The sequence below is a fragment of the Eublepharis macularius genome, chromosome 9 (assembly GCF_028583425.1).
Source record: "Eublepharis macularius isolate TG4126 chromosome 9, MPM_Emac_v1.0, whole genome shotgun sequence".
Classification (NCBI taxonomy): Eukaryota; Metazoa; Chordata; class Lepidosauria; order Squamata; family Eublepharidae; genus Eublepharis; species Eublepharis macularius.
The window spans coordinates 43,971,391-43,998,695 of record NC_072798.1 but is presented as its reverse complement, the minus strand read 5'-3'; the positions used below and the strand labels follow the sequence as shown (position 1 = coordinate 43,998,695).

At 39.5% G+C, this 27,305-nt stretch overlaps 1 protein-coding gene across 7 annotated transcripts in view; it reads left to right on the top strand.

Moving 5' to 3' along the window:
- CNOT4 (CCR4-NOT transcription complex subunit 4) overlaps positions 1–27,305 on the top strand; it is a 107,006-nt gene that overhangs the window by 34,323 nt on the left and 45,378 nt on the right. For all 7 annotated transcript variants that reach the window (XM_054989091.1, XM_054989093.1, XM_054989088.1 and 4 more), the window contains exons 3-6: positions 15,398–15,595; positions 16,438–16,524; positions 17,477–17,578; positions 17,831–17,956. In XM_054989091.1, the coding sequence (XP_054845066.1) occupies positions 15,398–15,595; positions 16,438–16,524; positions 17,477–17,578; positions 17,831–17,956 (513 nt within the window). The remainder of the gene's footprint in view (positions 1–15,397; positions 15,596–16,437; positions 16,525–17,476; positions 17,579–17,830; positions 17,957–27,305) is intronic.

The window sequence follows — 27,305 nt, the reverse complement described above, 5'->3', positions numbered from 1 at the left end:
AAACCCTACTCTTCCTCAGTCTCTCAAACCCCTCTTTTCTGTCCGATGGACTTTAACTCTGATTGGCCCAGCATTCCACCTGCTATTGCTCAGGAGAGGTGGAGCTGAAGGCAGTCCTGTCTGTCGCAGATGGGATGCAATGTGCACTACCCTTTTATTCCCCAGTTTTATTGTTTAAACAATAAGAAAATATCCAGATGCTGTTGTATAATTGAAATGAATGGGAAAATTGACCCCAAACAAATATGTAGTATTCATCTGTTGTAATATGCTGTTTTCTGTATGTGCACGAAAATTTCACTAGCAGTTATTTTTATTTTATTTATTTATTATTTATAGTTAATTTATATTCCGCCCTCCCCACATCAGCAGGCTCAGGGCGGATCACAACCAAGATTAAAAACATATTTCACCATATATACAATTTAAAATCGTAAAACATCCCAATACATAAATTAAAATACGTGTAAACATATTCACACACATATATACACCCTGTGTATAGAAGATAATGGTAACCAACTTATCCTTTTAGTTTATATTAACCTAGCAGTTAACTATTCATAGTGTGAAACTTCAGAGCAATTTGTTACTACCAATGATGTGGTAACAGTGCATTTTTCTGTGGAAAAACTTTGTCACATATGCAAATACAATCTGTCTGTAGTTGTCAGGGCTGTTGTGCTGCAAATTGATCATGTTAGATGGGCTAACTGAGTGATACGAAGTTTGGACAAACCCTAGTGCTTATACATGGTCCAGGCTTATACATGAATACATTTGCTGTCTCTTGCTAACATTATTCAACTTTTTTGAACATTTTTTAAAATTCCAGAAAACTTTCCTGGAAAATCCACATCACTGTTACTTTAAAAGTTCTTTGGGGGTGACTGGGGGGGTCCTATTTGGATAAAAGGTTATTTTTACACCACTTAGCCAAATTACCACTGCTAGAGTCTTTACTGCTTCCAAACTGAGCTAGAATCATCCCTCAGTCACCTTGAAAAGTATTTACTGTTAAGCCAAAACTTGTATTGCAAAATCAGAGGGAGAAGATTTCTAAAATGCTTTCTAAGTCTTGAATCAAAAAGCTATATTGCTTGGATGAAGTTGTAATGCTGCTTGACTTACATTAATTTATTACGATTTGATTATATTCATAGTAATTGTTAATGTTAACATTGAGTTTGGAATGCTTTGTAAATGTTATGATGAAACAGGAGAGGGTCAGCGCAATAGCCTTACTGTTGCGATTTACTGTTTACATGGTGACTCCAGTAGTTTTCATGATAGAAGTGTATTTCTTTTTAAAGTTAAACTAAAGCTACTTTCAGAGAACTTTTTCAACTAACTTACTTAGCATACATTCTACCCTACTAGCTGACTGGATTTAAGGCAGAAGAGGGTTTAAACCACCCATTTTTCTATTACTAAGCCTAAATCATATGCTTCCTGCTATTTTTGAAAACCATTTTTGGTACTGTTCCTTTTGTCTTATCTTTCCAGTGGTATCCTGTCTTCTCTATTAAAACTCTTTTACAACCATAGGGGAAAATATATGTTTATAAAAATTATAATTCCTGAGAATCTGATGCTCTAGATACTTACTTAGAAGCTAAATTCCTTTCAGTATAGCTATGCAGTAATCAAATACTCTGGGCCTTCAACAGGCATAGCATGAAGAAAAATAAGTTGAGTGTTAAAATCCTTAAGCTTTGTTGGTCCTTGAAATATGTGCTGCATGTTGGCTTGAAAGAGAGACAGAGTTGTGGAGCATAACTGATGGAATTTAGAAGGAAGCCAGCTGTATTTTTTTCTATCTAGACAACATTACTGAAACCTGGAATCACACGGCTTCTCCTATTTATGGAAAAAAGCCAAGATTGAACAACACAGGCGCACTCTGGTTGGCAGAAAAACCTGCCTAACATGGTTTGGGAGGAAGAGATTGGTGTTACCATGGCTGCTCAAGGCCCATCTCCTCAGTTGCCCTAGAGATTCTAACCCTCCCTCCCCTTTTCCTGGCTGGATGGGCAAGAGTGGGAGCTCTCTAGTTGGCAGGGACAGCTGCCAGTCAAGCCTAGAGACCTCAGATTGGGGGCAACCTAAAGACTGCCACTGTTGCCTGGGCGAGGGAGTGTTTGGTGCCAAAAATGTCCAAAACGGCCCTGGAACTGTAAGAAAAGTTCATTTGGTTTGGAAAAACATGGTCCCATGGAATGCTTGGTTCTTTGACTACGAACCGGCTGTTCCAGCTGGAATTTTGTTCCGTGGTTCGTTTTGTGCCCATCTTTAATTTCTACTGTTCAGTTTCTTGCCACTCTTTTAAAGCTGTAACAAAAGTGTTGTAGTGTATAAATAAATATGGGGTAACTGTGATGTTATTGCAACAAAAAGCTAACCTCTGTCCCTCATCTAAATACACTTCTGAGAATCACCATGAAGTACTAAATGGCTGATTAAAATATTACATGCCGCAATGGCATTTTTAGTTGCTGTGGTGCTTTGAATTAATGAAGCCCTGGCTTAGCTTCTGAGGCTTCTGTAGTAGAAAACTAGCAGTTTGCCTAGATATGTAGCTTTCATTCTTCCAAGATACCCATTCTTTTGCCTACATATGCTATTATTGGTTAGTTTACTGCATCTTTGGCAGTGGTCATACCATGTGAAAATACCTGCATGTCTGGAGGCTAAGCTTTGTTTACTATTCTGTGCCTTTCTGCAAAATACTCTTCTCACTATAAAACATTGGTCTTGGCAAACAGGTGGTAAAATAAAACAATTACTGATTTATCTTCTATGCAAGCTGTTTAGCTCATTACCCTTAATGGAGAGATGGTATGATATAATGGTTAGAGTGTTGGACAGGGGAGACTGGGGTTCAAGTGCCTACTTGATCCTGAAGCTTTCTGGATGACCTTTAGACAGTCTCTCTCCATATAACCTATCCTAGAGGATTGCTGTGAGGATAAAATGGAGGAGGGGGTAGCCATCTATGCCTCCTAGAGTTCCTTGGAGATTGATTGCTGTAGACCTTGCACAGATACCCAGAACCAGCATCATGCATTTGTTCCATCTTAGGGTTTATTTATTTAGATAATGTCTATGCTGCCTCTCTAGGGAACCTACTCAAGACAGATGAAAAAATAGAACATAATAAAAGCATGTTAACTAACATCTGATTCCAGCATTACAAGCCCGGTCAGAGCATAAAAAGAAAATGTTGAGCAGCTTAAAATCACGAAGTTCTCTGTCTAAAAGCAGTCTATATAAATAATATTAAAAATCAACTCTTAATTAAAAGCCTTGGCGGAAAGAGATGGCTTGCCTGACTCCTAAAAGGAAGTAGTGTATGCACCAGATGGTCCGCAAAGGGAAGTGCATTCCACAGGCAAGGTGCCACCACTGAAAAAGCCCTGTTTCTGGTCATCACTCATCTCTCCACCGAAGGTGGGGGCACAGAGAATAGGGCTTGTGAAGATTTTAGCTGTCATGCTGGATGGTGTGAGAGGAGTTGATCCTTCAAGTATCTTAGCCCCAAGTCTTTAAATTAACAACCAGAATTTAAAATTTTGCCCAGAAACACATGGGCAGCCAGTGCAGATCTTTTAGCACTTGTCTGATAAGATGTGATTCAGCAACCAGCCGCCTGGGGACCAAACTAGGCCCATCTAATTTGCTGATCCAGAATCATTGGTACTTCTGCATATACCCGGTATGAGGCTTAAGCCATGTGTGAGATAGGGGTGGGGTTGTGAGTGGAAAGAACTACTGGGAAGGAATTTTTCAGCTATGCCAGCTCATGGAAGGCGGTGGAGTACTCTCTTTGGAACTCTAGCATAGACCTTGTTGTCATTCTTGGGAAGATTTGCAGCTTTAACAGTGTTATGATCAGGAGCTAAAGGGCGAGTGCACAAGGGCTCTTCACCTGGAGTTCACAACCAGGGCCCAACCATTGCATGTAACAAGTGGAAGATCAGCCTATACTGGAGAGAATTACACTGTTTACATACCTAGTAACCAAGAACTGTACTGACAGAAACAACACTTGGTGGCCAATGCTGACATCAGCACTTCATGACTGGACCCTTGGACTGTTGTTCGGTTTCTCTGTAGTCAGTAGCTTGCTATTTGTGGGGAGTGTGGGTAGTTCATGGAGTAATTTTTACCTGGAGGAGAATGCTTGAATGTACTGTTTCAGTGCAGATGGGTGGTGTAGGCATGAGGTGGATTTATGAAAGATGGCCAGTATTTTGTAAAGTCATTCGCTGCCTATCTAATTTCTGTAGAACACCGAGATTTGACAGTTTCCCCATCTATACACTAATACCACATTAGTGAGGCACAAAACTACATACTTCTATGAGAAGTTACAGGAAGAGCATAACAAAGACATGGTTATAAGTAAGTGATGTAGTTTGTCTTGCCTAACAGACATCATCTTATTATGCAGTCCTTCATCAGCCAAGCACAGCTGGCTGGGAAGGAGGTATGGCTGTTATCTTCCATGAGTCCTTCAGCTTTCATGGACTTACAGTGTAAACTATCACTGGTATTGACCCTATACTACTCACATAAGCGACTAAGGATAGATAAGGCATTCTGCTTGTTTTCAGTTCATCTAGTTTCCCAGTGGGCACCTTGTCTGAGTTGACAGGATACTTTTGGATGCAGTGCTGGATACACCTAAACTGATCAAGTCTGGGGGACTTGAACATTCATGCTGGGGCCAGCCCAGGATTTTATAGCTGCTTTGACGGCCTTGGGACTCTCTCAAAACATGACAGGCCCAACACATGAAAGAGGTCACTCCTTGGATATAATGAGCCTATGAGAGAAGATTTGGTTTAGGAGCTAGACAGTCAGTTTGAACCATGGTCTGATCTCTGCCCACTCAAGGCAAAGCTGAAATAGTGGGCTTGGTTAAAATGAATCCTGTTAGATTCCAGACTGTTCTGAAGGATTGTAGGATTCCATATCCATGTCCTGTTGAGGCTGCTGTGAAAAATGTGGAACACGAAGCCCCTTGAAACTTTTGTCAGAGCTGCCCCTGGGATGAAACCTGGACCTGGGTTTACCATGGAGCTGAGCAGTTTGAAGACAGCCTGGAGAAGTCTATAGAACAGTGCTGGTGGAGAGTTCATGCTGAATCTGACAGATTGTGCACCTTCCCTTGGCCACTCAAAGAGGCACTTATCCATTCACTACTTAATAAAACCCCATCCCTGCAGACAAATGTTGCCAGTTATCTCCCTGTCTCTAATCTGCCATTTCTGGGCAAAATGATTGAGAGCAGTAGCAGACCAGCTCCAGATCGTCTTGGATAATTCATCTGCTCTAGACCCTTTTCAATCTGGTTTCAGTCCAGGCTATGAGAGAGAAACAGCCCTGCTTGCTTTTGTTGACAGACTCCATCTGAATTAGGTAAAGGCCAAGTGTCTTTGTTGCTCCTACTGAATTTTCCTCTGCCTTTGATACAGTTGAGCATGTGATCTTGTTCAGGTCCTTGGAGGCAGAAATAGGCATTAGGGATGTGTGTTGGATGTGTCCAAATCATTCCTCACCAACTAGACTCAAAGGATTGCTGTTGGAGACCAGTTATCAGCAGTGTGGGATCTATCCCATGAGGTGCTGCTGGTGTCTTCCAGTGCCTACGGATGCTCATGAGTCAAAATCATCTGTAATTTTGAGGTTGGCTGTCATCAGTGTGCTGATGATGCTCTGCTCTATATGCGGTAGAGGTCCTGAATCATTGCCTGGCTGTTATGGTTAAATGGTTAAGAGTGAACAAATTGAAACTAAACCCTGGAAAAAGAGGGCTAGTGCGGGTTGGAATGGCAGAACCCCCACTTTCAGAGGGCTGGCCCTTGCTCACTCAGTTAAGAACCTTGGGGTTATACTGGATCCAACATTACTGTTGAAGAAGCAAGATAATACAGCAGCAAAAAATGCTTTCTTCCAACTCAGTCTACCCCGGAAGATGGTCCCCTACCTTGATAAGAACAATCTGGCCACCTGGATCCACAACATGGTAACATCAAGACTAGACTGCTGCGATGCACTGTGTGTAGGTCTGCCCTTGGAAACTCCAGTTGATGCAGAATGCTGCAGCTTGGCTATTAGGGAGCCATATAAAGCATGCATATTACTCACATTTTGCCGTCACTCCATTTTTGATTGCCAGTTACTGGGCTCAATTTAAAATATTGGCTGTCACATTCTTCATTGTCTTGGTCTGTTGTATCTGTGGGACCAACTCTTCCCCATGCTCCACCACAGCAGCTTTGCTCATCTGAACAAGGCCCTTCTGCTGGTACCGCCTACAAAATGGGCAAAACTGACAATTGCCAGTGCACAGACATTCTCTGTTGTGGCCCCTATCTTATGGAATGGCCTGTCTGATGAGGTCAGGGGAAGCCCTCCCCCCTTCCTGACTGTCCGCAGACTGCAAAACTGAATTACTCAAGAGGATGTTTTGTGCAGGAAACAGGGCTGTACTGTTGACAAAATGGTTCAGAAAGAAGCTTGGAGTAAAGGGCTAGGGACAGTAGATTATACCACTGTGTATAGTTAGTACTATCTGTTGTTGTTAGTAGGTTCCTACTAATTAATTTTTGCACTGTTTAATGTGACTTGTTAATGCTTATGCTTTGCTTCACCTCTGTTTCTAGATCTCTGGTTGGTCCCAGATTTCTGCAAGTTAGACCCTATTGCATTGTCTATTGCAATCCTGTTAATTGTATCGACTTATTCTGAGTAATCCACCTGAGTGCAAATATGCAGACTTTAAACTCGTGGCTCGATAAAGCTCCAATTAGTTATACCTGAGTGCAGACAAGCAAGAGTTTTTTGGTTTGTACATAACTCTGATTTCAAATTAGAGTTTGTGGATGATTTCACCAGTTTCTACTCATTGTTATGAAGTCTGAATTAGAAAAGAGACAGACCTGTACTAAACAGAAACAAGTACAGACTAGAAGTAAAGCCCTAACACTCAGTAGAAAGAAGAACATTCCTGTAACAGCTTTCGTTTGAATAGTATTATTCCTTGTGGTTGCCTAATCACAGAGACAGCAATGTAGAGAAGAGTCGGATTAAACTGTGCTTTGCATCTGCATTTGTGAACAAGACAACAAACTACATTTTATTTCATCAAAACTGGATGTGTGCAAGAGAGAAAAGGAGAGAAAGGAAGTATGGGAGTCCACGGAATTCAGCAGCTCAGTCAGAATGAAGCCAGAGTATTTTGTGGCCTTAAAGAACCTTACTGTGGTAGAAACATTCATAAACTATCTGCAGCTGGAATTACTATTATTCTTCAGGGTTCATTGCCAAATACTCTTTGCTAGCTTTCTGCTGGGACTTCACTGTGCAGCAGCATAATACACTTAAGAAAAACTCATTGCACGGTCACTGCCTAATATTCAAGTTGCACACTGTCACTGATAAATACTTGATCAATACTTGATGAATTGTATTACTTCAGCAATAACTTCCTTTTCTTCTTGTTTATATATTTCAGTTTCTTCTGTTCCATATGTCTACTTTGTCAGATGCTTTAATCCTTAAGGTTCCATGTCTGGTACAGCAAATTGAAAAGGCATTTAAATAAGTAAATCTAATGAAATGAAATGATACTCTGGCTCTGGGAGCTTTTTCATGAGTAGTTTCCATACAGCAAGGATGACATTCAAATGACCCAGTCATGGGGGGCAGTTCTTGAGGCTCAGGAGGAATTCCACAGAACCGACAGCTTACCAATGAGAAAAGGGCGTTACGCACAGGGTTTTTACAGTGAAAGGGTATCCCGAACACATTTTGACATCAGTACAAAGGAGGGCTGATGCAGTGCTACGAAGGGACTTGTTTAATATCAGGAGTAAAAGAGAGGAGGTTAACATCAAATGGGCACTGGAATATACACCCTTGGCCCACAATATTAAGAGGATAGTACATAAACATTGACCCTTAATAAAGGAAATTGAGGAATGTGAGCTACCGCCCTCAATGGGGTTTAAACATACCCATAGTTTGAAAGACCTTATAGGTCATTCAGATCAGAGGACTGACCACGACATGTCTACATTACCAACTGGGCACTTCAGATGTGGACATTGTCGGGTTTGGCCGTGGCCTTCATGTGCAACATTGTCAAGGTCCTGCAGTTTGACATCCCTGCATGTTAAACCGCAGGGATGGTATATTTAATAATATGTGGGTGCCACCTTGTGTATGTAGGCAGCACCACCCCCTTTTCGAGTCCACATATTGGAACGTATGCCCCAAATTAGGACAAGGAATGTGGAGGCACCCCTTATTGAGCATTTTGTGAAATATCATGAAAAGGAAGGTGAGTGTGCTATATGTAGCTGGAAAGGGGTCCCCTTGGGGGATCCAAAGGGAACTCCTCCAAAAGGAAGCATACTGGATACACTGTCTTGAAAGCTTATATCCAACAGGTTTAAATAATGAATTAAATTGGTCTTGCTTCCTGTAAGATTTCTCTTTGTCTGTAAATCCAGCTGACGTCTGATATATATTATTGAGAATCCTGTTCCTTTAACTGCAGCACCAGTTGTAATTGTTGAAGAGCTACACTAGTGGCCAAAATTATGGAAACCTTTAGGAAAAAGTGCGTTTTTGAGGTTTGATGGCTCATAACACTGCCTTTTTTTGGAGTAATACCATAAAATTATATATCAATGGAAAGATAATTTAATCAAGAATGTAATGCAACAAAGTTTGTTCAATTATCTATATCCTATCAAATGTTATAGCCAAATAACCAGGAAAAGGAAGCACAACTTGCTTAGGTTGATATGAAGTAGCTTTCCTTCATTTGAATGTAGCCATTCAACGTAATACAATGAAAGAAATGGCACAAAGAGTTGACTGGTCACCCAGAAAGCGATGTAAAATAGTACTATTAAGTGAACAAGGCTACAGTTATGAAAAAATTAGAAGAAAAATTGGTGAAAACTTTACTAAAGGTGGCATTTCTAAATTTTTGAAGAGGTATAAGGCAACTCAGTCACTACAAAACCAGACTTGTAAAGGAAGGAAAAGGTTCACACAAGCAAGGGATGATAGAAGAATTGAGAGACTGAGCGTAGGTGACAGAAGAAAATAATAGGGGTGTATACAGAACAAAATGGCGCAATTCAATGTGAAGTTGAGTGCAAGGACTGTTTGGCGCAGACTCGAGGAATTTGGTCTTAATGCTAGAATTCCACAAAAAAAACCCATTGTTACCTCTCAAACAAAGGTTGAAAAGATTAAACTGGGCTAAAACCCATGTTAACTGGACAGCAGAACAATGGGACAGTGTTATTTGGAGTGATGAGACCAAAATCTCCCTGTTTGGTAGTGATGGCATAAAATACGTGAGAAGAAGAATCGGAGAAGATTTGCATCCTGATTGCATTACACCTACCTTGAAACACCCAGTTAGTGTTATGATATGGGGTTGTATGACATCAAAAGGTGTGGGCAGAATTTGCATGCTAAATGGCAATATAAATGCCCAAAAATACATATATGAAATACTTGAGCCCAAACTGAAGCCTTCCGCACGTGATCTTTTCCAAGATTCAGCTCCATGTCATGTTGCTGCTGTGTGCAAAAAGTGGTTTCAAGATAATCATATTCCACTGTTGGAATGGCCTGGGAATAGCCCAGACCTTAACCCCATCGAAAATTTATGGAGCCAACTAAAGAAACTGGTTAGTGAGAAGCAACCCAGCAATAAAACGCAGTTAATGGAAGCAATAACTCAATTGTGGTTTCACATTATAACAGCTGCAGAACTAAAAAACTTGGTTCACTCCATGGGAAGGCGTAAGGCCATAATTAAAAGGAAAGGTTACCCAACTAAGTATTAACTGACATGGTGAGAATTGTTGTATAACTCATTTTTTCTGTGTGTTTCAATTTTCTTTATAACTACTGTTCTAAAAAAAATTCCTTCATAAAAGTTACTGCATTACATTCTTGATTAAATTATCTTTCCATTGATATATAATTTTATGGTACTACTTTAAAAAAAAAGTGGTGTTATGAGCCATCAAACCTCAAAAATACACTTTTTCCAAAAGGTTTCTACAGTTTTGGCCACTAGTGTATAAGATTATTGTTTTGCAGGGAGAGACACGCAGCCGTGTCTTGTGGTGCCTGGACCTTGGCATTCATGTAAATTTCATCTTGTGAAGTCTGGTAAGCGTGCCTGAGTTTGGCTATATTATATAACTAATTAAGCACCAGAAGAAGTTTTTAAGTAGATAGCTTTATTATTTCAGACAGAGAAGGATTGTGGATCTATTTTGAAGCCCCTGAAGAAGTGTTCGATTAAACAAGTGGTCTAAATAGCTGGCCCCCTGTTGGACTAGAGAGGTGTGGTTTCCAGCCGCACCCCCTCTATCTTGGTCCATCTGAAAAAGAGAAATACAGCACAGCATTAATTCTTTACGAAAACCATATGGTTGCCACTTACCTTAATTTTGGTCCAGCCGAAAAGAGAAAAACAGCACAGTATTATTTACATAGACTGTATGGTTGCTTCTTACCTAATCTGAAGGCTCCATTTTCCTAATCGGCACCAAAAAGAAATAGAGAATTCTTAAAGGAACAGACTTGACTCTGTTACTACATGGCTGATTTTTGTATTATAGGCAATTTGAATTTTTGACTATAATGGTTGTATTTATTAGCTGTATATCAGATATTGTATGAACTATTAAGTGTAGCTATATATTTATGTATGCACTATGTCACGTTATACACTAGTACAGCTATATTGCTTATTTATAAATCTGGATATTCTGATCGGTGATTATACCTTAATTTATCCTCCAGGTGGGGTCTGGAGATCTCCCGGAATTATAACTGGTCACCAGGTGGCAGAGATCAGTCCCCTGAAGAAAATGGCTTCTTTGGAGGGTGAACTCTGTGGCATTCTATCCTGCTGAGGCCTTTCCCTCTACCCTTCCCAGGCCCCTCCAGGAAATCTCCAGGGATTTCAAAAGCTGGAGTTGACAAACCTAGGGTGGACCAATTGTGAACCTTTTTTTTGGATTATTGTTGTTGTTATTTAATTTATCGTCCCCCCTTTTTCACTGAGATCCAAGGGGGATTACATATTGGAAGTGAAAATACAATATAATCATTCACTGAGCAAAGCACCACTGTTGAGAGGTAAGGGTCCCCTCCGTAGACAGGACTTGTTCAATTGGCTCTGCCTGCATGGTTAGGTCATTTTAAGTGATGCCAGCCATTCTGGAGTTGCTCCACTGTGTCTGGCTTTATAAACAGCTGGTTAAAATAACTTGGTGCATAAATATGCAGTAGTATAATATACATTTAAAAAATATAATAAAGCCATCTCATACTGAGTCAGACCTTTAGTCCATTTAGTGTTGTCTACTCTGATGGGCTCTCCAGGGTCTCGGGCACCAAGACAGCTTTCCCAGTACTACCCACCTGAGATCTTGTAGTCAAAGTTTCCAGCAGTTGACCATGGAACTCCCTGTGTGCAAAGCATGTGTTCTGCTATTGAGGCATAACATCCCCTTTAACTCGTGTAATCTCAAAGAAACTTTCTCTTTAATTTTTCTGTCATCTGTGGGAGGCTTGCTATTAAACTGTGTTATGAATACTTATGAAGTAGTATACTGGGGCATTTGTTTTTGAGCTCTTCTTACGCCTTAGTTGTTTGAACTCATTGACCTTCCTAAAGTGGGATATTTATCATCCACCAGAAGTAGTTAAAAGGAAGAATGCAAAGAAGATTTAATGCTACATTGCATGATATTAAGGTCATCATGCTAGACCACATTGGAAATGGCAGTACATATATTCAAACAAACATAGTTTGGACATGAACTATTTGAGCAGTAAGGAAAAACAGTATGGAAACGTACTATATAAATTTGGTTTGGCTAGCCCTGTTCTAGTTGTCTGTGTCCTCTGCATGTGCTTCAGCAAACAGCAGTTATCCTGCTTCACTGAAACCATATCAAGTGCCTGTTCTGATATGAGGGTAGAACTGTATGGCACTTCCTCCATATCATGGTCCAAGCTGTCTCTTTGAATTCCAGTCTTATGTATGTGACTCATTTGCCTTTGCATTACTGATTAACATGGGCAGATAGGCTGCGTTTACGGCACTTGTTCTCTGTTCAGGTGTTAAAATGCTGTTAAAGAAGACAGCATACATGTGATGGTTGGAGGGTGTAGTGGTGGGTGCCTTTTCCTTATTTATTTATAGTCTGCCTTTTTTAATGGGACCCAAGGTGGAATACACAATGCAAATCAATAAGATCAGCAGATAAGACATTCACTGAACAAATACAATAGGGAATAGATTGTTGAAATTTGAAAAACAGCATAAATTCAAACAGAGATGAAACATGACTGAAACAAAGCATGTAATTAAACATGACATCTTTAACAATGTGGAAACTACCCAGTAGGAGCATATCTACATCAAAAAACAATACCCAGTAGACCACATCAAAAGACAATATCCAGTAGACCACAGTCCTGGTCCCTTTACCAAGGCAGCTCTCTGAGCTATTTCTTACATCACAGTGGTATTACCTGAGGTAAAAAAGCCTTCCTGAATAATTGTTTTCCATAGTTTGCAGAAATCTTGAGGAGTGGGAGTTTTCCTGACCTCAAGTAGGCCATTCCATAAGATGAGGCCATCCTTAGACTAAGGGTTCCTTAGAAAAGGACCTGGTAATGGCTGCCGCCACTCAGGGACTTCTGGAAAAGATCTAGATTGACCTAAGAAGTCTTCCTTGTAGTGCAGTCCTAGACCAATAAGAAGTAACTGGGTGTAAACCTTGGAAAGTACTTTGTAGCAAACTATGTTGCACCCATGCAGTCTGGCATGTAGTGAAGAATTGTAGAATCATAAAGCTGGAAGGGAATTCCAGGGGCCTTTTGGAGACTGTGAGGAATATCCCAGAGAAATACACTGTACTAGACAAAATCTAAAATGTATTTTTTAAAGTCTAATACAAGTCCAAAGGGAATTGAAAAAAGAGACAACCACAACACAGGGAAGAACATACATTATCACTGTACACAGACTTTCAAATAAAAAGTATTATCTTTGATCTAACTCATCTTAGAGTACATTACTTAGACTGTAGCAGAGTCCTCAAAGCATGTACATAGTCCTTGCAGTACGAAGATGATGGACAAGTCCTTATCCTGTGCTTATCGTTCTTGGGGCCATCAGATTTCATGCTGTTCCAAATGGAGACAAAAAGGTCCAAAATTCTCAGATATTGGTAATAGAATCTGACCTAAGCCAGCTTCCTCTGTAAGATTGACTAGCTTATTTAGCCAATCCAGTGCAAAGCCCCTGTCTCTGTTAGAGGTTACTGTTACCAATTAGAAAATTATCAGAAATCCCACACACTATCTGTTAATGACTCTAAACTTCCGTAATACTGAATGTGACCCAAACTGGTTGGCCCTTTGTCTATAAAAGACTAAGTTTGGCAAGATGGCCAAATGTGTAATGGAAATGAAGAGGTTATTCTGATGTAAACCCTAGGGCTTCAAGATTCCAGATGCTCTAAGGGACACTCCCGAGACATATCAAATATAGCAGTTTCTGTCACAGTGCGTATGGGAGGATGCCATGGTAGCTGTATGCCTTATCATATCCCTGTTGACCACATCTGTTATGTCAGCAATAGGGATGTCTGAAGCAATTATAAGCTGTTACAGGCATTTAGGCTTGTGCTGAATTTAAAATCAACCCCCCTAAATTTTGCATTGGTATACAGTACAAGAGAAGGTAAAGAACTTTGTCCAGGGACATGGGAACCCCTCCCCCTGGACTTTCCTCCTCCAATGTCACCAGGGGAGTTGCAGAGGTGGGCAGTTCCCCAGTGTGTCCCCTGTAGAAGCAGGACATCTGTGCAGGCCAGGGAGGAAGTAGTTTGTGGAGCTGGGTGGAGTGCAGGAGGGAGGGAGAGCGAGGAATCAGTAGCACAACAGGGAAGAGAGGAGGTGAGGGTGCTGTAAACGCTCCAATGCCCCCACAGTGGAGTCTGACAAACTTGTTTGTTTAGCATTAGAAGAACTTGTTCTAACAACAAATTGAGATTTACCACTACAAGAATGAACTTGGGGCATTCCTTGGGCTCACACATGCTGCACCCCTGCCCCTTGCATGTTGACATCATTGTTTTCAGGTTTGTTGCAGACCATATTTAGTCATTACAGCCAAATCAGTGAAATAAGGTTTGTGCTTGTCCTGCAGATTATGATTCCAAACAATGGTTTGCTCCCAGTTTAGGACCCTGGTTTTAGGGTAAGAGTAATGGCAAACCTGGGTTTACTTTAAACCGGAAATAATGATTTTGCTGTATGGGAAGAGGGAGTATTCAAACTGTAGAATTCTTGAAGCCATGTTAGCTATGTCTTCAGTTGGCTATGAAGCTTCTGCAATAATAATGAAAGCAACTGGCAGTTTAATGTAACAATACCAAATGAGCCTTCTGTGTCTTCTAAAATGGTCATAGTCCTCTGTTGATAATACATGAAGGAAATGCTGTAAAAGACCCTTTCTTGGAAATTGTCATAGTTATCCTTAAACTTGCTGTTTTAAGGCTCATTTAAGGTGGCGGCATTGATATTGTTACAGCATGCCATCTTTGCCCTAGAAGCTTTCATTTGTGCTTTGTGTGTCTACCCTCCTACAACTTATTTTAGGTACCAACTTCAGTAAGAGGCTTATAGCTAATGGCTTATGACAAGCAGTTTTTAAACTATGATCTACAGATACTTTGGACTCTCTGGAAATGTACTGAAGCTTCTACAGGGGAAAGATGAGTAATAATGGCAGCTTGCATACCATTACTTACCTTCATTTGAACTTCACAGTTGCAGGAAAGTGGACATAGCGAAGGGTGACAGTGAAGTCTAAATGCTCTTACTGGCATGAATTTAGGGCTAAAGAGGCACTCAAGAAGTATAGGGACCTGCTCCTCTTGTTTATGTTTCTTTGAAAATATCTGTGTATATTGTTCAGTGGCATTACATGTGGCATTACACCAGTCGTAAAAAACATTAGCTAAAATGGGCAGGGGTTCTATAATATGTGCAAATGGTTTACTGAGCGGGATAGTAATGAACACTAGAAAACGGTGTAATTGCAATGCATATGAGAGAATGTAGCTTCCAACTGAGGTGCGTAGATATACATGATTTTGGTATTAGGGAGTTATTGGAGGAAATATAAAATGATTAAAGGTGTTAACGAGGACTTTCATTTTTCATGGTAGAAAAATGGTGTTCCTGTACCAATGAAATGAAATCAGCATTGACGTAATTCCGTATCTGCATCTTAGAAATTTATCAGGTTTTAATTTTTTTCTAGCCATATCCAGAAGACCCAGCAGTGTACAAACCACTCTCTCAAGAAGAACTGCAAAGGATAAAAAATGAAAAGAAACAGAAGCAAAATGAGAGGAAACAGAAGATATCAGAGAATCGTAAACACCTGGCCAGTGTACGGGTTGTACAGAAGAATCTTGTCTTTGTAGTAGGGTTATCCCAGCGCCTAGCAGATCCAGAGGTAAGTAGCTATTGGAATCCTCCTCTTTATATACAGCAAATGTGGTCTCACCTGAATTTGAACTTTGCTTTAGTTCTCCCAGTTGTCAAATAAAGTCAGGTGGTGATTGGTTCTTCTGTTTCCAATCATTCAGCATTTGCGTTTGCTTCAGCTTTGGCTTACTTGTGCATTTCTAGCACTGCTTCATCAACTGAATTGATTTCTGCGGAGCATCTTGTTCATGCACCGAGTTTGTATGGATAGTCACATGTTGTTTCTTATGGAGCAAGTGGCTGTGGATCTTCTTGTCCGTGTAAATGCTGCTGCAAGCACTTATTGCCAGATTTAGAAGAAAGAAGTACTGTATTTGTCTCTAAATATAGGTAATGTTGGTAAGGAGTAGTGTTGAAGTATTCACCCATCTCCTTTCCTTGCTGACAGAGGGTAGTGGAGAAGTAAATCTTACAGTAAATCTCTGCTAAGGGAAAGCACTTCCATCAGCAGAATAGGACTTCTTCACCTTTTTGCTGTTTCCTACAGCGCTCCCCAAAGTGTCTCTCTTGGGGGCAGGGAAGCTCTAGAAACAGCTTAAGGGTAGTGGTGGTGGTGGTGAAGGTCTGTAGTGGGAGGGGGGACTCTATAAACATTAGCAGAAATTTTGTAATGGGATTCAAGGTACTGTCTGCTTAAATTGATCAAGACAAGAGCCATCTCTCTTTTATAGTAGCAGTAGAACTGTATCTTCATTAGCTTCAGTTAAATATCATTCCAAACCATTAGTTTTAATTAAGTAGTTCTTACATAATAAAGTGATTTCCATCTGAGAAGCTTGTTAATATTGTGTTAATTGTTTTGCCATCCAGGTTTTGAAAAGGCCTGAATATTTTGGGAAATTTGGTAAAATACACAAAGTTGTCATCAACAATAGCACATCGTATGCAGGCTCACAGGTGAGATAGTGATGCTTTCCAAATCCTAAGCAAGAGATAAGTGCTGGTGTGTAATTTACATTGGAAAGTAGGCAACTCAGTGTTAACATACTTGCACAAAAGAGTTCTAGTTAATATTGTGATGATGTTTTGTTTCACTCTTCTGGGTTCGTAGACTCTCTTCTACATGTTCTACAACCCAAAATACCCATCAATAAAAGAAACTACATTGTACAACTAGAGCACATTCAGTGTAAAGCATTCAAGTAAAAGTTGTTGTAAGCCTTTGTAAGCCTCATTTCTAAGGCAGGTTACTTGTTGCTCCTATTATGCATTGTCTCTTTCTCTTCCTTTTATGCTTATGGTTCATTCTATGACAAGAGTTCCATGGAGCTCCTTCTTCTGGGACTCCCCCCCTTTCCCCTGTCTTTGATCTGCTGCTTCCTAGCCATGCCCAATATACTGTCTCTGCTTGCTCTTAAGCAGGCCTTTACTTGTCTCCTTCCTGCTCAGGGCAACAAGCTGATAACAGGAGCTTGCTGCCCTGAGCAGGCCACCTCCTTAGCTCCTTCCCATTTGATTTTCCTCCTTCCCTCATCTTTGGGAGATTTGGTCAGGGTGAAATAGCCCAACATATGTTTTGCAAGAAATCCTTTATCAGTAGAACTGGGTTCTGAAGCAGAATCCATAGTATTTTATCTTTTGCATGCCTCCTAGGGGTAGGGTGCGAATCTATTCAAAGGCAGGATAAATAAATAATTTTTTAAAATCTTCATTTGGCAACCTTAAAAATCTTCATTTGACACTGTTGTAACCCACCCTGAGCCCACTTGCGAGGAGGGTGAGCTATAATTAAATAATAACAAGAACAATAACCTGTAATGTGATTTAGAATGTTGTGAAGTTCTGTACATATGCAGTTGACAGTCCTGTAAGTAAAAAAAAGGCTTGCTTCTTTTACTCTAAATTCCAGGGTCCAAGTGCAAGTGCATATGTAACCTACATCCGCTCAGAAGATGCACTCAGAGCCATACAGTGTGTCAATAACGTGGTGGTAGATGGAAGAACACTTAAGGTAGTATCGGTTTATGTATGTTTTGCAAATATTTACAGGAATATAAAAACAGTGTTCTTATTACAATTTAGGAATAAAATTTATAGTAACTGTAACATGTATGGATTGCATGTAACTTAAAATAAGTGCAAATTCAGTATATGTCACTGATCTCAGAGATGAACTTAAGACAGCTATTAAAGTGGGTTCATTTCTGTAATTTGTAATTTGCTATCCTTTATAATTATTGATGCTTTTGTTTTTTTTTACCAGGCATCTCTAGGTACCACAAAATACTGCAGTTACTTTCTGAAAAATATGCAGTGTCCAAAACCAGACTGTATGTATCTACATGAATTAGGTGATGAAGCGGCTAGTTTCACAAAAGAGGAGATGCAGGTAACTGGTAATTTTAAAACCCTACGGTTTTTTTCCCAGTGGCTTTAGTTTTTCAGCCAGTGTGGTTCTTCAGATGGAGACTTGAGTCTGGGAGTCTAGGATTCAAATTTCACCTTGTCTTTGGGCAAACCGTTAACTTCACTCTGTCTGTAGAATGAGGACAGCGATGACCTAATTCCTTGAACAGTGTTGATTGTCATCCACTTTGCAGTTGAGAAATAGTTGAATTATTTCTTATAAAGAGTTAGCAGTTAATAACTTGTATTCTAATGTTTTTAGGTAAGGTATTTTATGTTGGATAAACAGTGGGAATAATATTATACTGTGTACATTGGAAAAAAGAAAACCAAGCATTTTGGGCAGTCCTTCCCCCCATGAGCGTAAAATCTTATTCCCATAAAGTAGTATTTAAGCTGTCTCTTAGAATAAAAGTATTGTATTAATACTGTTTTATAGCAGTATAATATAACATTATAGTATATATGGAGTGAATCTTCCCACCTACCACAAATAACTCATTGGCTAGGTTCCAAAGAATTGCTCTGCTAATGTATCATGTCCAAGAGAAGGTTGGGCTTCTGCTTCTCATGACCAGAAGGTTTCCATACCACTTAGGAAGCCACTTTTTTAAAACTAACAGGCCTTTCAGATGCTATTTGTGATATGGCATGGAGGGTAGTATTATAAGAAAAGTCAAGAATATGATTGAGCTTACGCAAGACCTTGGACACTCGTGAAGAAACTTGTGAATCTCAAGTATTATTTGGTAACAATGTAATAAAATTCCATAGCCCTTGTGGTCCCATTTGGTCAGAAATGTCTCCCAGCACCATTGCTGTTGAATCGATATGTAGCAGAGAATCAATTTCGAGATATACATAAATATGTAGTTGTTCTGAGCTTCTGCTTCAATTCTATTTTAAACAAAAAACCCAAGCCTTAGAATTTAGGTAATGGGAACTCAGTTGAATATGTGAGTAACCACAAGAATCAATTGGTTCAGTCACCAGTGTATTTTTATACTGTCTTTCAGGAACTTACTAGAAAACAAAGACTTATAGTTTTTCATCATCTCTGTATATGGAATTTTTACCATTTACAGTTGTGACTGTACTGTCATTTTTTTTAACTGTGGGAAAGATTTTCTTCACTTTTCTATCCATCAAGCTCCACCAAAATTACAGGGACCTGGGTCCTTACTGTCCATCCCCCCCCCGCCCCCAGTTTCAAGAAGGTTGGACTCAGGAGTCCTGTTCTAAGGGCCCCTGAACAAGGTCCCCCCAGCCACTCTCCGTTGTTTCCTATGGGGAAAAATTCTCAAGGCTTTCTAGGGCAAAGAAACCTTAACCAAATACATAGGCGCAACCCCTGGCCAAAAGCCAGTCCCAGTGCAAGCTGAACCAGCAAAGTCCAACAGAACCAATGTCAAACCAGGGAATCCTAGCAGAACCAAACTGAAGCAAGGGACACTGTTGCAAGCTCAACAGAACTAACATCAAACTAGACTTCCGGTTTGGGATCCATGGAGGTCTAACGCAGCTCTTAAAGCTGAGCTGTCCGGACTGCTGTTTTGAGGGCTGGAGGGGCCGAAACTGCCCGCAGCCAACTGCTCTCAGGCGGAGAGCAGGCTTAGTACGCTCAAGAACCTCAGGGCGCATTGATCTCGGGTGAGGGGGGGTCCTGCGCAACAGACTCTCTCCCGTCCCTTGAGGTCCCACCCGAAGACAGGTTTTGCCAAGATCTCTGCAGTAGCTCCGGAGCCAATGCGGTTGGCATAAGACCTACATGCCCAAGCTTCAACAGGGGTAAGAAGAATTGAAGGGAATTGGAGATTGAAACAGTGATTACAACCCGTGGAAGCGTTTAAGAAGGTAAAGATCACTATCTCTTGAAACGGGACAGATTATTCAAAGTAAAGAAACATTAAAGTAGATTGGAAAACTGCAACAGATTGATTATAAGGAGGGGAAGTTCCGGCAAGAACTGTATTTAAAAAAGGACTAAGTAAAACGAAGTTATTAAGGAAATTGGACAATTGTTTTACATACCTGTGGTAACAAAGAGATAGCGGGCTGTGAGAAAGTTATACCATCGCGAGAATTGCTGTGAGAGGCCGGGAAACAGGAAGTACGTAACAGTGATAGAGTTGCTGGAGAGGAGCGGCCCTTTCTGGACTACAGGAAGAAGGGAATCGCCATTTTTGAAAGGGGAAGAGTCGCGGCTTCAGCGGAAGAGGAAGTAGGCCATATTGGATTACAAATAAAGGGGAATAGCCATAGAGGAACCATAGAGAAAAGACGCCCGACATTTTGGACTCTTTAATTGACTTTTTTGGAACAAGACCGGGACATTTAAACTAAGAGAATATTAAGTTAAACGCCACGGAGCTAAGGAAGCGAGCGGACTCGTGGGAGCGAGGCAAAGCAAGCCCCACGATGTCGAAAAAAGAGTGGCAAGCGGCGATAGAGAACTTGGACAAAAAACTCTCAGAAGGGATTAAGGAACTTAAGGACATGATACCCGAGTTGGTGAAAGAGTTTAAAGAGACACTTCAGAATGAACTGGCAGAAGTGAAAAAAGGTATGGAAACGATACAAAATGACTTGCAAGCGACACAACAAAGAGTTAATGTAGTAGAAAATGCGGTAGAGACTCTAGCAGACACACAACGAACTGAGATGAGGGTGATGAGGGGTAGAATGGCAGTTGCGGACAGTAAACACATGGAGAAGCAGCTGAGGTTTCGTGGCTTGCTGGAAGTGGAAGGAAAGACGGCCCAAGAACAGATCACTGAGGTGTTGGCGGAGTACCTGGGGAAGGAGGAGGAGGAAACTGTGGCTATCCTAGATGTGGTGTATAGAATAAATTCAAGGTTTGCGACCCAGAGGAAATTACCAAGAGACGTGATTGTGCAGTTCACGACTAGAAATATAAGAGAAATGATTGTGAACAAGCAATTTCAAGATCCATTGGAGGTTGATGGCAAGACGGTTATTATCATGAAGGAGTTACCTAGATTGGTGCTGCTAGACCGGAAAAAATACAAAACTTTAGTCCAGATTCTGAAGGACATGAAAATAAGGTATAGATGGGAAATGCCTGAAGGAATGTCCTTTGAATTTGGTGGAGTGAAAAAGCGCATTAGATCTGAACTAGAAATGGAAAAGTTCATTAGGGATAATGAAAAGGACTTACCAACAATAAGGCCATGAATATAGAGTGTAAAGTTTTATCTTGGAATGTGAATGGACTTAACTCACCTAATAAGAGAAAAAACATTTTCCACTGGCTATTAAAACAAAAATGTGATATTGTGTGTTTACAAGAAACCCATATTAGAAAGCAGGATGTAAAATATTTAAAATTGAACAAATTGGGTAATGACTTTGTAGCGGCCTCAACAAAGAAAAAAAAGGGAGTGGTACTGTATATAAAAGAGGAGCTACAGCCAAAATTAGCGCTGAGAGATGCGGAAGCCAGATTTTTAGCAGTGGAATGTATATGGAATTTAAAGAAAGTGTTGGTGATTGGAATCTACGCACCTAATGGAGCAAAAGAAAGCTTCTTTGAGGACTTGAGGAAGCAATTGGATGAACTTTCTTATGACCAGATAATTCTTGCTGGGGATTTTAATGGAGTTACTAATTTGGATCAGGACAAGAAATCAGCAACTGTACAAAAGAAAAGAGGATTACTACCAAAGACTTTTTTTGTATTAATGCAACAAGAAACTTTGGAGGATGTATGGAGAAGACAGAACCCTAAATGCAGACAATATACGTTTTTCTCGGCGAGACATTCTACGTTATCACGAATTGATATGATCTGGGCCTCAAAGGACTTAGCGCTTTGGACTAAGGATGTGGAAATAATGCCTATGGTAGGCTCAGATCACAACCCAATTATGTGGAGGTTCGGAAAAAGAACTAAAAGGAGAGGATGGAGAATAAATGAGGATCTGTTACAAGAGGGAGAAAATATGGAGACGTTGAGAAGGGAGACTAAGTTCTTCATACAGCACAACATGAACGGAGAAGTACCAACCAATAAGGTATGGGATACTTATAAGGCAGTGATCAGAGGCATATTAATGGACTTAAATGGAAGAGCCAGGAAAAAAAGAGAAGAGAAGAGACAGGAGATTATGGAGAAAATAAAAGCCAAAGAGATACAATTAAAGAAAAGACCAGGGAAAAAGAAGATATATCAGGATTTTAGAATCCTTCAAGAGCAGTTGACGGCAATGAACAATAAAGAACTGGAATGGAACCTTAAGAGAATGAATCAAAAGTCGTTTGAGGGTGCAAATAAACCTGGGAAATATTTGGCGTGGCAATTGAAGAAGAGAAAGGAGAAGAGGACAATAAATAAAATATGTGACGATAACAAAGTACTCCTGGAACAGACTGCTATCAGCAGAGCTTTTTATAAATTTTATGCAAAGTTGTATAATAAAAAAGAAGTGAAGAAAGACTCAATAGCAAGATATTTGGAGAAAATGAAACTCCCAGTAATTTCGGAAGGATGGAGAGATAAACTGAATAGTGAAGTGACGGAAGAAGAGTTAAGAAAGGCAATATAGTCAACAAATTTGGGAAAGGCGCCAGGACCTGATGGATTAACAGCTAAATTTTATAAGGTAATGGTTAATGAACTGGTGCCATTCTTAAAAGAAGTGATCAATGGAGTTTTGAAGGACCAAAGGACTCCAGATACTTGGAGAGAAGCTAACATATCATTGATCCCTAAAGAGGGACAAGACTCGACTAATGTTAAAAATTACAGACCTATTTCGTTACTGAATAATGACTATAAAATTTTTGTGAAAATATTGGCGGAAAGAGTAAAGGGATGGATGTCCGAATTTATTGCGGAGGAACAAGCTGGTTTTTTACCAAATAGACAAATCAAAGACAATTTGAGGACAGTTATAAATGCTATTGAATACTATGACAAGCGTTGTGACAAGGAGGTTGGATTTTTCTTCGTGGATGCTGAAAAGGCATTTGATAATTTGAACTGGGACTTTATGTTTGCCACTATGGAACAGCTACAAATGGGGGAAAGATTAATAAGAGCAGTGAAAGAAATTTACAGGGACCAGAGTGCAGCAATCGTGGTGAATGACGAGGTGACTAAGAAATTGATTATAGGCAAAGGTACAAGACAAGGTTGCCCGTTGTCTCCACTGTTGTTTATTTTGGTTCTGGAGATATTGATGATACAGATTCGAGAAGACGATGCAATCCGTGGAATAAAAATAAAAGAGTTTTCCTATAAGGTCAGAGCATTTGCGGATGACAAAATGTTAATTGTGGAAGACCCAATTGAGAATATGCCAAAGGTAATAGAGAAAATTAAGGAGTTTGGAGATTTGGCAGGATTCTATGTAAATAAAAAGAAGTTAAAGATATTATGTAAAAATATGACTAAACAAAAACAACAGCAATTAACAGAGATAACAGACTGTGAAGTAACAAATAAGGTGAAATATCTGGGAATTGAATTGACTGCAAAGAACATAGATCTATTCAAGAATAACTATGAGAAACTGTGGACTCAGATAGAGCGAGATTTGATTAAATGGAATAGACTGAATTTGTCATGGTTGGGAAGAATTGCAGTAGTTAAGATGAATGTGTTGCCAAGAGTGATGTTTCTGTTACAAACAATACCAATTATTCGGGACTCTAAGCAGTTTGAAAAATGGCAGAGGAAAATATCAGATTTTGTTTGGGCAGGCAAGAAGCCTCGAGTGAAAATGAAAGTATTGCAGGATTCAAAGGAGAGAGGTGGAATGCAGCTGCCCAACTTAAGACTTTACCATGATGCAATTTGCTTAGTGTGGTTGAAAGACTGGATGAAGTTGAAAAACCGCAAACAACTGGCCTTAGAGGGATACAAAAAAATATTCGGATGGCACGCATATTTGTGGTATGACAAAGTAAAAGCAGATTCTATGTTTTTACACCATTATATTCGGAGAAGCCTCTTTACAATTTGGAAGAAGTATAAAAATTACCTACCGGATGGAATCCCTTCCTGGGTGGTTCCATATGAAGTATTAGATCCGAGAACTGTCGATAACGAACAACAGTGTTTAACGTATAAGGAGATAACACGAACAGAATTTTCTAAACTAAGAATTAAGACGCAGGAGGAGTTGTCTCCAAGTTATGACTGGTTTCAATATGGACAGATTAGAGATCTTTATAATTCAGACTGTGTGAAGGGAGGGATAAGAATGGAGAATTCGGAATTAGAGGAGGTAATTTTGCAAGAGGATAAAAAGGAAATCTCTAAGACTTACAAAGTGTTGTTAAAATGGTTTACAGAAGATGAGACAGTTAAAGTTCAAATGGTGAAGTGGGCAAAAAATTTTAATAAAGAGATAACAATGGAGGCGTGGGAATACCTGTGGAAAAATACGTTGAAGATTACAACATGCACCAATATTAAAAAGAATGTCTACAAAATGATCTATTGTTGGTATTTGACACCAAAGAAAATTGCGCTAGGGAATGCGAATATGTCTAATAAATGCTGGAAATGTAAAAAGCATGAAGGATCTTTGTATCACATGTGGTGGACTTGTGAGGTAGCTAAGCAGTACTGGGGAAAAATAATAGAAGTAATAAGTGAGATTTTACAATTTCAAGTTAATAAGAACCCAGAACTGCTGCTACTGAGCTTGGGAATGGAAGATATTCCAGCACAATATAGGACATTGTTATTTTATATGACAACAGCGGCCAGACTTTTATATGCGCAAAAATGGAAAGTACAAGAAGTGCCAACTATTGAGGACTGGATTTATAAATTGCTGTACATGGCGGAAATGGACAAAATGACAAGGAAACTGAGAGATCTCGATCCAGGACAGTTTAACATGGATTGGGAGAAGCTGAAACAATATCTGGGGAAAAAATGGGAGGTGGGAGGAGAACTGTGGCAGTTTGAAAATTACTGAAATACAATAAAAGAGGAGAGAAGTGACTTTACCGGGGGGAGGGAATTTAAACAAGAAGTTCTAAGCAATTATTTTATTTGATTACCAAATATAGTATTAAATAATAGAGGTGTTATTATAAGAATTATAAGGATATAACTTAACTAAATATATTTCTGGCAGATAACCGTATAATAGATAAATTATATTTTAAATAGATTGAATATAAGAAATGTGGAAAAGGGAAAGAAGTATATAGTAACATATAGAATATAAGTTAAATTGATTGATTTATATTGAATGTATACAGTGTCATAGAAGCATTTAGAAGTATGTGGAGTACGGGTCAAATTGGTTGACCCATATTGACGAGAATAGGGCGATTAAGTAAGAGAATAGTAAATGGATAAAATGTTATATTATTAAAGAATATATGCTAGGAATGTAATAGCTAGTCTTATAAGGTAAAAGGGGAAGGGAATAAGGGTAGCACTGTGTTATAATATAATATATAAGCTTAGAAGAGAATGAAAGTGTAGGTTTAATAGTATAAAGTAAGTTTGATATGAGTAAGAAAAAAGATAGATAAGGGGTTGGAAAACTGTTGGAAGTCAATAAAAGGGGGGAAGGGAGGGGGTTAGAATTGAAAGTATTTAAAGGGAAACGATTGTATTGAATATTTACATAATTTCTAATCCAATAAAAAAATTTTATAAAAAGAACTAACATCAAACTAGAGAATCCCAGCATCCAACCTAGCAATCTAGTAATACCAAGGCAGCAGATCTGGCAATGGCAAGCTGCTACAACCTTTAAAATGAGATTCCTAGATATTTCTGAATATATTAGGATAATTCAGTAATGTAAATAGCAGTTTATCCGAATATCCAAATATGCCAGATAAATCCAGATATGCCCGAATAATTTAGAATATGTGTTTTTGGTTATATATTCAATATTCGTGAGCCAAATCACATACCCCTACTCCAGACCTTCAGATTCTAAGCTCTGTGACAGAAGTGATAATTGTCTTCTCCATTAACTTCAGTTGTGGCTCAAACTATGCCATAAGAAGAGTCCTGCTGGATTAGACCAATGGTACATCTAGTTAAACATCCTGTTTCACATAGCAGCCCTCCGGATGCACTAGTTTGTATAGATTTTACTGTTTTGATGTGGAGGTTTCCTTCAGTCAGCATGTCTAGTAGTTGTTGATGGTCCAGTCCTCTGTGAATCCTCTAATCCGCTTTTAAAGTTGTCTGTGTTAGTGGCAATCACTAAGTCCACTGGCAGTGAATTCTGCAATTAATTGTTTAGTAAAGTATTTCCTTTTGTCCATCAATGCCATTGGGTACCCCCAAATTCCATCCTGAATAATTTGATAGGATTTGCAAAACTGGCCAGTATACTGTTCACCCTCAATTAAAGATCAGTTATGAACAAATTAAATAGCCCCAGTGCTGAATTGAGACTCTACTGCTCACTACCCTCCATTGTGAGAACTGTCTGTTTATTCCCACTCTGCTTCCTGTAATTTAACCGGTTTTTTAATCCATAAGAAGGCCTGTCCTCTTGTCCCATGATATGTAAGTCTACTCAGTCTTTGATGAGGTTCCTTTGTCAAGACATAACAGATGTTCAAGTATAGAATGTCTTTCAAATCACTCTTATCCACATACTTACTGGTCGTCTCAAAAAAGTCCATAAAGTTGATGAGGCAAATTTCCTTTGCAAAAGCCATGCTGATTTCTCTTGGCAGACTTTGTTCCTCTGTGTGTTTAATAATTCTGTCTTTAATAACAGTTTCTGCTAATTTACCTGGTACAGAAGTTAGGCTGACTGGGCTGTAATTTCCTGGATCCTCACTAATAGCTTACAGTTTTGTGCTGTGGAGACCAATTTTAGCGATGTTTCATACACTGGTAAGAAGATCAACAACTGCCCACTGGAATTCCTTAATAATCCTTAGGTATATGTTACCCAGACCCAGAGACTTGCTGTTTTTCATTTGCCTGCTAGAGCTTCATTTCTTGTCACCTCAGTTTGATTCAATTCTTCAGACACCTTTCCTGAAAACAGTAGTCCTAGTATGAAGATTTTTCTCACTTGTTCTGCAGTGAAAATCAACACAAAGAATACATAAAGTTTCTCTTTCATCTCCATGTCTTTTGTAAGCAGTAATTCCACTACTTTGGCATCCAACAGCCCAACTGTCTACTTGGCTGGTTTCCTGATACATTTGGGGAGATGCTTATTGCTTTGCTAAAAAATTAAGACATCTGCTCATCCAATTCTTCTTCTTTGCTTGCTTTATTGTAAACTTACATTTGTTTCCCAGAATCTTTGCTCTTTTCTGTATACCTCATTCAGGTAAACTTTTTGCCTTTAATGGTTTCCTTG